General features: G+C 45.8%; 2 protein-coding genes across 5 annotated transcripts in view; both read left to right on the forward strand.

The window, feature by feature from the left end:
• SOAT1 (sterol O-acyltransferase 1) overlaps positions 1-8,465 on the forward strand; it is a 31,238-nt gene extending 22,773 nt beyond the window's left edge. For all 4 annotated transcript variants that reach the window (XM_064148152.1, XM_064148154.1, XM_064148153.1 and 1 more), the window contains 8 exons: positions 12-93; positions 791-836; positions 1,952-2,081; positions 2,711-2,808; positions 3,474-3,572; positions 4,352-4,487; positions 5,266-5,411; positions 6,247-8,465. In XM_064148152.1, coding sequence (XP_064004222.1) covers positions 12-93; positions 791-836; positions 1,952-2,081; positions 2,711-2,808; positions 3,474-3,572; positions 4,352-4,487; positions 5,266-5,411; positions 6,247-6,303 — 794 coding nt within the window. In that variant the 3' untranslated portion in view covers positions 6,304-8,465. The remainder of the gene's footprint in view (positions 1-11; positions 94-790; positions 837-1,951; positions 2,082-2,710; positions 2,809-3,473; positions 3,573-4,351; positions 4,488-5,265; positions 5,412-6,246) is intronic.
• Positions 8,466-11,127: 2,662 nt separating this feature from the next.
• The window catches only part of AXDND1 (axonemal dynein light chain domain containing 1), a 30,507-nt gene continuing 29,534 nt past the window's right edge, over positions 11,128-12,100 (forward strand). Inside the window, exons 1-2 of the mRNA XM_064148327.1 lie at positions 11,128-11,224; positions 11,376-11,557. Coding sequence (XP_064004397.1) covers positions 11,128-11,224; positions 11,376-11,557 — 279 coding nt within the window. The remainder of the gene's footprint in view (positions 11,225-11,375; positions 11,558-12,100) is intronic.

A 12,100-nucleotide genomic window follows, 5' to 3' on the forward strand; every position in this document is an offset into this window, starting at 1 on the left:
CTCTCTTCCAGGCACAGTACCTATTCCCAGAATTTCTCAATACCTGTACTTCCTCTTTGCTCCCACCCTTATTTACAGAGACAGCTATCCCAGGTAATGTGAGCAACACACAATGTCCAAGTAGTCTAAAAACTGAAATACGTTAAGCAACTCTGTGTGTGGTTGGCTTAGTTGAGTTTTAGTCTCCATAAAGATGTGGTTAAGTCAGTAACCTGCCAAGGGCAGGACTTGATCATGAGAACTCGCTCTAATGCTGGTAGTATTTTGGCTTTACAGTGCTGGTTTGATTTGTTTGGGAAGTGCACTTGAAGTGTAACAAATTAAGAACTTGCTTCTGAGTGGCCAGCAATACGTAGTTCCTGCGATGAGCTCATGTTGGTTTATGTGGTGCTAACAAGCAGCCCTGGCTCTTGAGGTTGAGGAGACAGGCTGAAGCCTTTAAAACTGGGAACTCCCAAGCTTTTCTCTGCCTTACTGGGTTGCACTTTGACAGTGTCAAGTCAGCAATCCTTTACGTGTCTGCTGGGCAGATCACCACCTCCTACCTAATTGCATAATGCTGCCCTCCAGATACATCTCCATTTATGGAATTGCCATCTTTGTCTTGTGGTAGCTGAAAATGAGGAGTCAGCAATTTGAGAAGACAACTTAGGGATGGCAGGAGATTAACAATTCTGGAATTCGAACTGCAGGGTTTTTTTGAGTATAGATGAGAAAAATCAATAACTGAGAGGAGGTTTTTGCTGCTCTGAGGTCCTAGTTAGATAAGGTATCATGTTCTTTTTCCTAGGAATCCCACAATAAGATGGGGCTATGTAGCTACCAAGTTTGCACAGGTAAGTAGTGGAATACACCCTCAGAGATCATCTAAACTATTCCTGAACAGTTCTCCCTTTGGAATTTTTGGCTGTTTACTTGGTGGGGGCTCACCAGCAAATAATATTTTTTTACTTGTTTTTTTAAGTGACTCTAGAAAACAGCAGTGAGACAAACATTGCTGCACAATGGCTGTGTCAAAGGAAAAGGAGTGAAATCCTTGCTTACACAAGCCTTTAGATTTAATTCTATGCTCCATAAACACATGCAGCACATGTTTGCAATGTTCCTCTTTCTTTGTACTGGTGGTGTATTGTTGTGCAGTGGCACAGCTACCTGCCTGTCAGCATTTGCACCAGTTTAGAAACAATGAGACCCAGAGCCCAAATCTTCATGGCTTATTGCAGCTTGAGGCTGACCTGTTTCCCACTCTTCTGAAAGTGATCTTTAATATAGCTTCTCATGGATGTGTTTCAAGTAACGGCTTTGTGCGATTGACACATTCACTGACACGAAATGTATTCACGTTTCAAAAAGCAAATCAGTAAGATGGAAGAAAAGATGAAGCCTGAAAAGGCTTTTGGCTTCTTGCTTTTTGACAAGTGGGGGTGCAAAGCCTACACCTGGCTTGCAGCAGTCAGTCTTTAAAGCGGTGGCTCGCATTTTGACGTCAGCTTCCAGAACGTGAGTTCATGAGCTGGAGCAGGGCTGAAGTGGCTTGATCTAATAAACATCTCATTTGGGATAAAAGAAAATTAATCTTTAGTATTAGATTTAACTACAGTAACTGTTTTTCAGTTCTGCACTTGTCTTAGGCCTAGGTCACAGGATACTTCCCCGCTTACATCAGCACAAACCTTTTGTGTCCCAACTTCTGAGTTTATAGATCTAGGAAAAACTTAGAGATGCTGCAGTAGAAAAGACAAGTTAACTTTGGTCCTGGCTGTCAATGCTTTACAGGTGGCTGTAGCTTACTTTCAGCCTGGACCCTTAGGGAAGTTTATTAGCAGCAATATAAAATACACAGTTTTGGCTTGCCTTGGCAGCTGCTGCTTCTGTCCTAGAGCTGTCGATGGGCAATGTGTTAATTGCACGTTTCTGTTACAACATCAGACATTCTCTGGTTTTGTTCCAGGTGCTTGGATCACTTTTCTATGCCTACTACATCTTTGTGAGACTCTGCATTCCTCAGTTCCGCAACAGCAGTCAAGAGACCTTCAATCTTCGAGGGCTGGTTCTCTGCATCTTCAATTCCATTCTGCCAGGTAAGACCTGGAGTGGTGAATAACTGTAACCCTTCTGGAAGAGGTGGAAGGGAGGGGAAGTGCTTCATATGAGGTGTACTTCTGACTTGCAAAGATTGGCAAAGGAAATTTTATGGACAGGCTTCATAGAATCAAACAGGTTGAAGGAGACCTCCAAGATCATCCAGTCCAACCTAGCACCCAGCCCTATCCAGTCAACCAGACCATGGCACTAAGTGCCTCATCCACTCTTCTTGAACACCTCCAGGGATGGTGACTCCACCACCTCCCCAGGCAGCCCATTCCAATAGGAAATCACTCTCTCTGTGAACAACTTCCTCCTAACATCCAGCCTATACTTCCCCTGGCATAAAGTCATAGTGTTAAACTTTAGAACCAGCAGCAGAAAGTAAAGGCTTCAGGTTTAATGCAGAGGTCTTCAAAGTTGAGTCCTAGGCTCTGGCAGCCTTGCTGTCTCCCTCTGGGGTAAGTGTGGCCTGGTCTGGCAAGAAATTGCAATGCTGGTGTCTTTTTGCATAGGCAGCACAGAGCTCAACAGTGTCCATGCCTATAAGTTTTGACTGTTATATATTCCTGCTTAGAGCTGAGTTAAAAAAACACTACTACATTTGACTCCACCTTGTTTCTAGGTGTGCTGATTCTCTTCCTGGTTTTCTTTGCCTTCCTTCACTGCTGGCTCAATGCATTTGCGGAGATGATGCGCTTTGCAGACAGAATGTTCTACAAGGTAAAAGCAGGAGTTATCATAGAATCAACCAGGTTGGAAGAGACCTCCAAGATCATCCAGTCCAGCCTATCACCCAGCAATGTACAATCAACTAGACCATAGCACTAAGTGCCTCATCCAGTCTTTTTTTGAACATCTCCAGGGACGGTGACTCCACCACCTCTCTGGGCAGCCCATTCCAATGGCAACAGCTTAAAAGAAAAAGCTTATAAGCTTATGAAGCTTACAAGAGTCATTTTCTTAAAGGGAAGTGGAAGAAGAAAATCACTCTTTTGCCAAATGAAGCATCCGCAGGGTTTTGTTTGCTTTATTCTGTTAAGGCTTAAGTTTGTTTGCTGTGCTGTACAACAGACCTGACTACATGGCAGCCTGTATTGATTTTAAGGTAGTATATGCTGTGTGTGAACACCGAGCCATCGGTTCTGATAGCTCTGTTAGCACTGCTTTTCTTCTGTTGTCACAAACAGCACTGGCTAAGATGATAAAACATAACTTTGACATGTAGAGTAGAATGGTGAAAGTGCAGTGCAATGCATTATTTCATGGTGCAGCTTGTTTTATTTGTCTGGCATTATTCTGGCCAGTATTTTTCAACTTGATATCCAAGAGACCTGTAGAATGTTTTATGCTTCAGTAAATGTATCCTCTTTCAACTGTGCTTTCAGGACTGGTGGAACTCCACTTCCTATGCAAACTACTACCGAACTTGGAATGTGGTAGTACATGACTGGCTCTATTACTATGCCTACAGGGACTTCCTTTGGGTGAGTAACAAGCAGATGTGGTGTTCCTGTTAGTTAAACATTTAACCACTGAGCAAGACAGTGCATTTGTCAAGATGCAGCATCGCTGTCCATTGAGGAGCACAAAAATGCATTGCCTCAGCTGTCACAGGCAGCCACTGTGCCTTTTAGAGATCCATTGCTCATTTTCAAATCCTTACTGAGTGAAAACGTGTCTGAGACATAGGAGTGTAACAACTGACTCCACAGCCTGAAGTCATGTTGCACTGGCTTGATGAGCTATGATAGATATTTCATGAGTGGGGCAACCTGAATACTTATGCAGGAGACTAGAAATGTACCTGAAGAAAAGTACCTGAAAATCTAAGTACTATTAGTATTTCATGTATGCTTCTAAGCTGGAGCAGGCATTTCACAGAATCACAGAATGGTGGAGGTTGGAAAGGACCTGGAAGTAACCTAGTCCAAAGTAGGGTTATCCGGAGCAGGTTGCCCAGGATCGTGATGTCCAGGAGGGTTTTGAAAGTCTGCAGAGAAGGACACTGCAAACTCTCCAGGCAGTGCTCTTGGCACCCTTACAGCAAAGCAGTTTTTCCCATTGCCCCATATCCTGTTGCTGAGCACCACTGGACTCTGGCCCCATCCTCTTGACACTCACTCACTAGATATTTGTAAGCATTCATAAGATCCTGATCTGATTCTTAGCTCATGTGGGGAAAAAAATAGAGACAACCTTGAAGCAACCCAACTAAAACCACAGCAGAATAGCCTATAATAGTTTGCATTCTTCTCTCTTTCAGTTCTTTGGTAAGAAGTTCAAGGCAGCAGCTATGCTGTCTGTCTTCACAGTGTCAGCTGCTGTGCATGAATATGTTCTGAGCATCTGCTTCGGCTTCTTCTATCCAGTTCTCTTTTGCTTGTTCATGTGCTTTGGAAGTAAGTTCCCAGGAGAGAGTGAGTGGGCTGTGGGGTTTGTGGGTTTTGTTTGGTTAGTTGGCTTTTTTTGAAACAGGCATGGTTTGGCCTTCTGCTAATGATGCCTGTTAATCAGTAGACACTAAAAGACAGAACTTTTGTCCAAAAGTGTAAAGTTTGGATCCAAACTGTGTGAATGTATTTTTGCAGCTAAGTAGCTTGATAGATGAATATATACACACAAGGTTTGCAAGCTTCTGGCTTAAAGGGGCAAGGCATTGATGGAGAGGAAGCAAGATATATGTGACACACTGCTGCTCATGTGACAGTGTACATATTTTTATAGCACTGCTTCCTCTCTGCCAAGCCTTTGTTGCATTGTCTTCCTCTTTAAAGTCATAGTGTAACAAAACTATTGCTTTGCTGCTGCATTGAGGAAGAGAGCTCATTTAGAAGTTACAGCTCTGGCATTTTGCATGGAGTTTTGAGTTGAGAGGGTTCTAACAAACTCAAGGCCACGTCTGCCAGCATAACACAAACAGGATTGATTCCCAGAGGCATGCAACTGGGACAGCTTGTTGGCAGACTTATTGAAAGTAAATGCCAGCATCCTCTTGTAGTATTTTCTCTGTTGCCAAGCATAATCAGATTTTTTTGCACTATGCTGACCTCACCAAATAGCTGTGTTGCTCTAGAGATGAAGTGTATGGAGGGAAAGATCCAGTGAAGTCAGCTGATTATTGGTTCCTTAATCTTGAGGGTTTTTTCCAACAGTGCTTCTCATCTTGCCTCTTTCCAGTGCTCTTCAACTTCATCCTCAATGACCGTCGGAAAGGGCCCATCTGGAATGTAATCATGTGGACTTCCCTCTTCCTGGGCCAAGGAGTCATCATTTGCCTCTACAGCCAGGAGTGGTATGCCCGCCAGTATTGCCCTACAGAAAATGTGAGTGACCATTCTATTCCCATGGGATAAGTGACCACATGGATGGCTTGTCCATCCTTGCTGTGGGGACGGGGCAGAAGCTGAATGGCACAAGATTCTGGCAGTGAGCTGTATCAGTTTAGTGGGAGTTACTTAGTCTAGAAACTGTAGAGAATCTAGGAAAGCTTTTTCTAGGAGAAGTGCTTTCATTAGTGCTTTCTATGCTGATAGTGCTTCACTGCTTCAAACTGAGAGTGTTCTCCCCCATTTCTGAGGACAGAAGCCACTACTTGAGAGTGCTCTTAGCCAGTTGGGCTGCATGAATAGAACTGCTGTGCTTGGCCAAGGAGGTCAGGAGAAACTTGTCTAGGAAGCCCACAGAAGTCAAGCCTATTGTTCTTCTCCAAGACTAGAGTGGGTAGCAGTGAGAATTTGAGCTGTCAGGGTTACTCATTTTCTTGGTTTATGTAGAGCCAGATTATGCTCTACATAGAACTTCTTATTGTCCTAGTTGATTGCAGTTTTAACCAAAGCTATCCTTGAGCAAACTCTAACAGTGTTGATTCTTCTTGATTAACAGTATGCCATTGTAAATGTCTGGCAGCTTGGTACAATATGCTAGTAGATGGAGCAGTTACCTGGTGTATCAGAACTGGAGGTAGAGTGGGTGGCAGGCAGGCAGTTGGCTCATGGCTGTAGCTACTCTTCTACACACTATGCAGTGAGCACGAGCATGGGATCGCAGGATGTGAAAATGTGTTTTGTCTTTCCACTTAGGGAAGCAGTCTTCAGCAGACTGCACCACAGCTGCTGCTGTTGGCCTGCAACTCACTTTCTGTGTCTCCATGTTTTGCAGCCCACATTCCTGGACTACTTAAAACCACGCTCGTGGTCGTGTCATGTGAAGATGTAGAAGTGGTCTGCTCTGGCAATGAGATCACAGAAGATCGGAGTTGTCCTCCCAAGTGTTTGGACCAATGACTTAACTTACCATGAACTTTTTATAAGGGAACTTGTGCCTCCTGAGAAACTGAGTTTTGGTTTTTTTTCTAAACATTACTGAGGCAAACCAGTTGACCTGGATTGCAGCAGGCTTCATAGGCAGCATCTTCTACATGCTGTTCCACTTTGAGCCATTTTCATGCCAGTAAAACATTGAGCTGAAGGTGGAATCTACTGGAATCCTACTCCTCCAGGGATCCCCTGAGGTTGCTGCTCTCCTGGACAATAGATAGTCTGGTCAGATTTGCTAAAAGCTCATTGTTGGCATCCGTCCATCTCCCTTAGCCATCCCTTTGCAATGTCTTTTCTCCTTTTTGGTGATGGATGTCTACAAAACTTCTATTTTCTTGTGGTCCTATCTGCCACTGTGATGCAGACAATGTCAGAACAACAGGATATTTGCCTCCTTGGTCTGAAAATAGCCAAAGTATTTCTTGATGGCTCTGGACTGCCTGCAAATTCAAAATGAACACAGGAAGAGGGGAGTGTCAGTTGTGGCTGCATGGGAAAGAGGGGTCCAGTAGCAGGGCACAGTGTCTGCAGTCTCTGCCTGACTGTTTTGTGTACTGAAAATCTGTTTTCTCTGTGCTCATGAAGTTCCCATCTGACTTAGTAGCCTTTTTGTTCTCTGAAGGCCTTTGTGAATTGAGGAATAGTTTTATTTCCAACTCTTTCTCTCTTTTGCTCCAGATAATCAATCTTTTGGTACAAATAACTTCTAGAGGAGTTTTTAAGTCGGCAAGGGCCTGAAGATGTGCAAGTTGTTAAGGCTTTCTTTAGTGCAAAAGGTGCAGAATACTGCAACAGAGCATGTTCTCATCCTAAGTGAATGAATCCAGTTCAGTCCTGGTGCTTCTTGCCCACCTGAGTTGTGGCAGCTTGTAATGCTGCCGATGGGAGGTGAGGGGTGACCTGATAGCTGGAGTCAGAGCTGCTTTTTCATCTGCCTGTGTCTGGTCTGGTGTTAGTGGGAACTTGGGGTGAAGACCAGTTTCCTAGCTGTTGGCCCTCCTCTTTCTGGAGAGGTAGGACATCCTCCTGTGCTCTCTGCTAAAGGCAGAAGCTTTATGTGACTTTGGTGTTTCAGTATCGGTTTAGTAGAGCCCTGTCAGTTTCCTTGCTCTGTCAGATGCTAAGCACAAAAGGGAACTTACAGTTTCTGGCTATATATATCTCCAGTTTCACTGGAACTGCAGCTGCTGTTATTGGAGAGGGAGGGGAACTTGGTGGAGGTATCCTGACTCTGACTACAGGACTTTGTGAATTACTCAAATGTTCTTCACGGGCACACTTTGGTAACAGCTTTTCCTTTCTGACCTACAGCCAAATGTTGTATACGAGCAGTACTGGGACTGTTGATGGATTTATCTCCCAGCCCATTCTAGACTCTCTTTTGGGCCTCTGTTTTTGCTAACCTACAGTCAAAAGTAATTTTGTGAAAGCTAGGTGATACTTGAACTCTTCCAGGTTTTCAGTTCTCTGTAAGATGGGCTCTTGCTCTGCAGAAAGGATGTTGTGTCAGGTCAAATTTGCCAAATAGGATGTTTTCCTGTGGGGCTCTCCTCTGAAAACATCTCCTCCTAGAACCTGTTGGCAACAGCAGTTGGGTTAATTTCAGAGCAGGGGCTTTGTGTATGTACTCAAACTTGGCAGTATTAGTATATAAAATCCCGGGCATGAAAAGGTTTGCTTTCACCTCATGCAGTTTGATCCTGCATGTTTCAGTGTACCTTCTGTAGGAGGAAGGGACAGAACTGATGGAGCAACGAAGCTAAGAAATCAAACACAACACACACCTCTTGGCCAAACAACTCTGTCACCTCTGTAGTGCAGGATGAAGTTAAGTCCAGTACTACCTAGATGTGGTGCTCAAAATGCTCATGTACGACTGTAACTGCACTCAAACAGGGTGTCATGGACTGGGACTTGTCACCTTGATGCCTGTGTCAGCTCTTGTTGCTCTCTTGGTGTTCTCAAAAGGAAATCAGATCTTGGCACTCAGTCCTGAGTTTTGGTGTTTTCCTTGCAGCTGGCACTGCCCTGTTCCAATAAAGACAAGAACATCCATCAGCATTTAGTGTCAGCATCCTTAGTGTTTGAAGCCTGAGGGCTTGAGCATCTGGCAAGCAGAAGGCAACCAGAAAGGGATGTTCAGCTGCTGGAACTAGTCTTAGTTTTGGATGGGTTGAGGTTTCCAGCCTTGTAGATCAAGGCATCTGGCATCTGTGCTGTCAGGGCATTAACAATTAGGATTACTTTCAATTCCATGAGGGGTTTTTTAAACTGCTTTTGAATGTGGGCTTATTTTCACCTTTCTGAAGAGTACTGGAGGGGAAATAGTAAGGCTTTTGCACATTGCTTGTTTAATTAGAGCCAATTATACCATGTTTGTTCAAGTTTCCTTAGGCTGTGAGTGCCAGAGCTGGCAGTATGATGTTCTAGTCAATGATGAAGATGCTGAGGTTCACAATCTGCCCTTTACAAGTTCTTAATAACAGTATATAAATATGCACTGTTTTCTGTGGCTCCTTCCAACACAAGAACTGTGCAGCTCGCTTCCATGGTAACTCCCTCAGCTTTGAGGTGGGAAACCTCTAGCTTTGGAATGGCAGCCAGTACAGCTGCAGCTCCTTGCTCAGTAGCATCGCAAAGATCAGTATTAACCTGGTGAAACACATCCCATTTTTCACATGGACTGATTTGTTCTTGGGAAGGCTGAGCCTGCGCAGGCTTCATGCCTAGCACATCCTGTATGTGATGGCATGGGTGCTGTGGCTCAGTCCACTCACTGAAGGAGAAGTGAGCTGTCTGAGCTGCCACCTTCTGAATGTAGATGGGCTGGAAAGACAGTAGCCAGCCTGAGCTGTGAGCAAGTCCACGTGCACTGCAGCAGCAGGGCTGTGAACTGGCTTTTGCAGTACTCTGAGCCAGCCAAGTTCAGCCTCCACTTTTCTCCCTGTCTCCCGAGAAGCCATCACTGCCCCTTCACCTGTGCTGGCAGAGGTGCGTGAGCAGAACTGTTACGCTGTGTGCCCCAGCCCTGGCACCAGCAGGTCCTTGTATGCAACCTGTGCTATATTCTGTCACCCAGAAGAGCTGTTTATAATCTACTGTATTACAGCAGTTGAAATATATTTTGCTATTAGGGGAGGAAAAAAAATGCCTTGGTCTGTTTATTTCTTCTCTGAGGATCCTAATAGGGGGGCACAGAGATGGCGGCAGTGGGGCACAGTGCTTGCAGGAGGGCAGAGAGGAATTCAGCTGGGTAAGATGCGTGGGGTTGCTCTCCTGAGAAGGTGGCTGCTGTGGGAAGATGTGTGGGTGAGAGCCTCATGGGGCTCTGGAGGGAGGGCATCTTCTAGAAGGTGGGGGAAGAGTCCTGTGTTTCCATGGTGATGGAGCCAGAGAGGAGCTGCTTGGCAGGTAAGTGCAGGAGGCCCCTCTGCTGCTTCCTGTATGGGGAGGGGGGAGTTAGCCTTCCCCGGGGTCTGGAAGGTGCAAGCCAGAAGATGTAGGGTGGCCTGCAGGCTGCCTGTGCCTCTCAGTAAAGAGGAGTCCCAGTGCTCCTGGATGCAGCTACAAGTCTCTTCAAGAGCATGGAAGGGAGAGCAGTGGAGAGCCATTTTGTGGCAGACCAAAGCCTGGAGGGTGAGGAGGAGATCTCCGTGGCTGGCTGTGTAAGAATAAACTTTTACAGTAGCCCTTCATCAGATACTGAAAGGAGCAGGAAATTCCAGCTAAGGAGGGTCACTGGGGTTTCGTCAGCCACCCCATCTCTGCAAAAGCAGAGCATGTCTTGGGAAGTGCAGGAGAAGAGCCCAGAGGAGTTGCTAGCTCCTGGAGCAGACCAGAGTTTCTAACCTCTCCCGGCTTAATGTATGTTAAATTAGTGCAACAGTCAAACACATGGGTGACTTTTGCCTTGATTTTGGGCCTGAAAAGGGTTTGTGTGCCAAGAGCTTAACGTGAGATTTTTTCAGCAGTGTCACTACATGCTATAAAGTCTGCTCTGTGTCCTTAAACTGCAGCTGCTACAGAACAGTGCCATTAGTCTTCCCTGCCTTTCTGGCAGGAATATTGTGTCCTGCCAAACAGAGCAGGAAACAAAAGTGTTCTTCTGTCAGAAGACTTCAGCAAACTTTTGTGCTTTCTTTCTAAGAAGAGAGCAAGGCAAACTACCTGGCAAGATTCCTTGCCTACACCCACAAACACGTGTCTGAAGGCAAGGGAATGTAATTAACCTAATTGGAAACTGCAGTCCATGAGCACACAGCTGATAAGGAGGCCAGAAAGTTCTAATGCCAAGAGCACTTTATGAAGAGCAATATATTTTGGCCAAGGTTAGAAGGGGTGGGAGGGGAAAGTCTCAGATGAGAATTCAGGGAGATTGTGAAACCAGTGGAAAGAGGATTGGTTGTTCCTTAGTTAAGAAGAAAAAGTGGTGATACTAATAATTGGAGACAAATATAGTTAAATCTGTGGCACAGATGTAGAAAAGCAGCAGACTGTAGGTGGGGGGAAAAACCCAAGCCACCCCCACAGAAGATGTAGCAAAACATCAGGGGCTTCTTCCAAAGTGACATACCTACCTAGCAGGCAGGAGGGTTAATTTTGGCAACAAACCATAACAAAACAAGTTCTTGATGCTCTCAAGTGCAAATGAGGATTTAATTCTGCTTCTAGATAATTTGTTACAGCAGGTTTCCTTGGATAAGTGTTAAAATAAAGCTTCACCATGCCCACAACTGGAGCACCAGTTCCTGGACCCAAGGCTCGTGGGAGGAAATGCAGCAGTGACTCACAAGCAGGATGGGTCAGCAAGGACCAAGCAGGTAGGGCTGAGCTGGAGGCTGTGGGGTTTGTGCAGCTGGGTCTGGCATCTCAGCTTCCCTCTAGCAGCAGGATCCCTGGAAGTGTTCAAGAAAAGTGTGGATGTAGCACTTAGTGCCATGGTCTAGGGGTTCTGATGTGCTGTTTTTCCAGAGATCCTCAGCCTGAAGGATACCTCAAAGATGCTTGACCACATCAGGCCTGTTTCTTCGTCCCTGAAGCATAGTTTTGTTCCTGAAGAGGTTTTCCGAAGCCTGACCTGTGCCAGCAAGTCTCTGTACAACCCAGAGTACTTACAGTCCCTTCAAAGTACCCAGACCTCACTGGGCTTCAGGGTGAGTGTATCTCCATCTTTTACCTTTGCCTTTTCAGAATCCTTTCACTTGGCTCGATAGGGTCCTGAGCCACCTTATTTAAACCATGCTACTGGTAGGAGAGCCCACCAGAGGGTCCTTATTTAAACCATGCAGGGTAGGAGAGCCCTGCAGAGGGGCCTTGCCAGGCTGGATGGGTGAGCAGAGGCCACTGGGATGAGACTGAACAAGGCCAAGTGCAGGGCCAAAGTACAGACACTTTGGCCACAACAACCGCAAGCAGCACTGCAGGCTGGGGCCAGAGTGGCTGAGAGCAGCCAGGCAGAGAGGGAGCTGGGGGTGCTGGAAGAGAGTAGCTGAAGATGCAGGAGTGTGCCAGCCAGGCTTTGCTTCAACACCTCCAGGGATGGGGACTCCACCACCTCCCTGGGCAGCCCATTCCAATGCCAATCACTCTCTCTGCCAACAACTTCTCCCTAACATCCAGCCTAGACCTGCCCTGGCACAACTTCAGACTGTGTCCCCTTGTTCTGTTGCTGGGTGCCTGGCAGCAGAGCCCAACCC

Source organism: Pogoniulus pusillus, chromosome 8, assembly GCF_015220805.1.
Source record: "Pogoniulus pusillus isolate bPogPus1 chromosome 8, bPogPus1.pri, whole genome shotgun sequence".
NCBI classification, from domain to species: Eukaryota; Metazoa; Chordata; class Aves; order Piciformes; family Lybiidae; genus Pogoniulus; species Pogoniulus pusillus.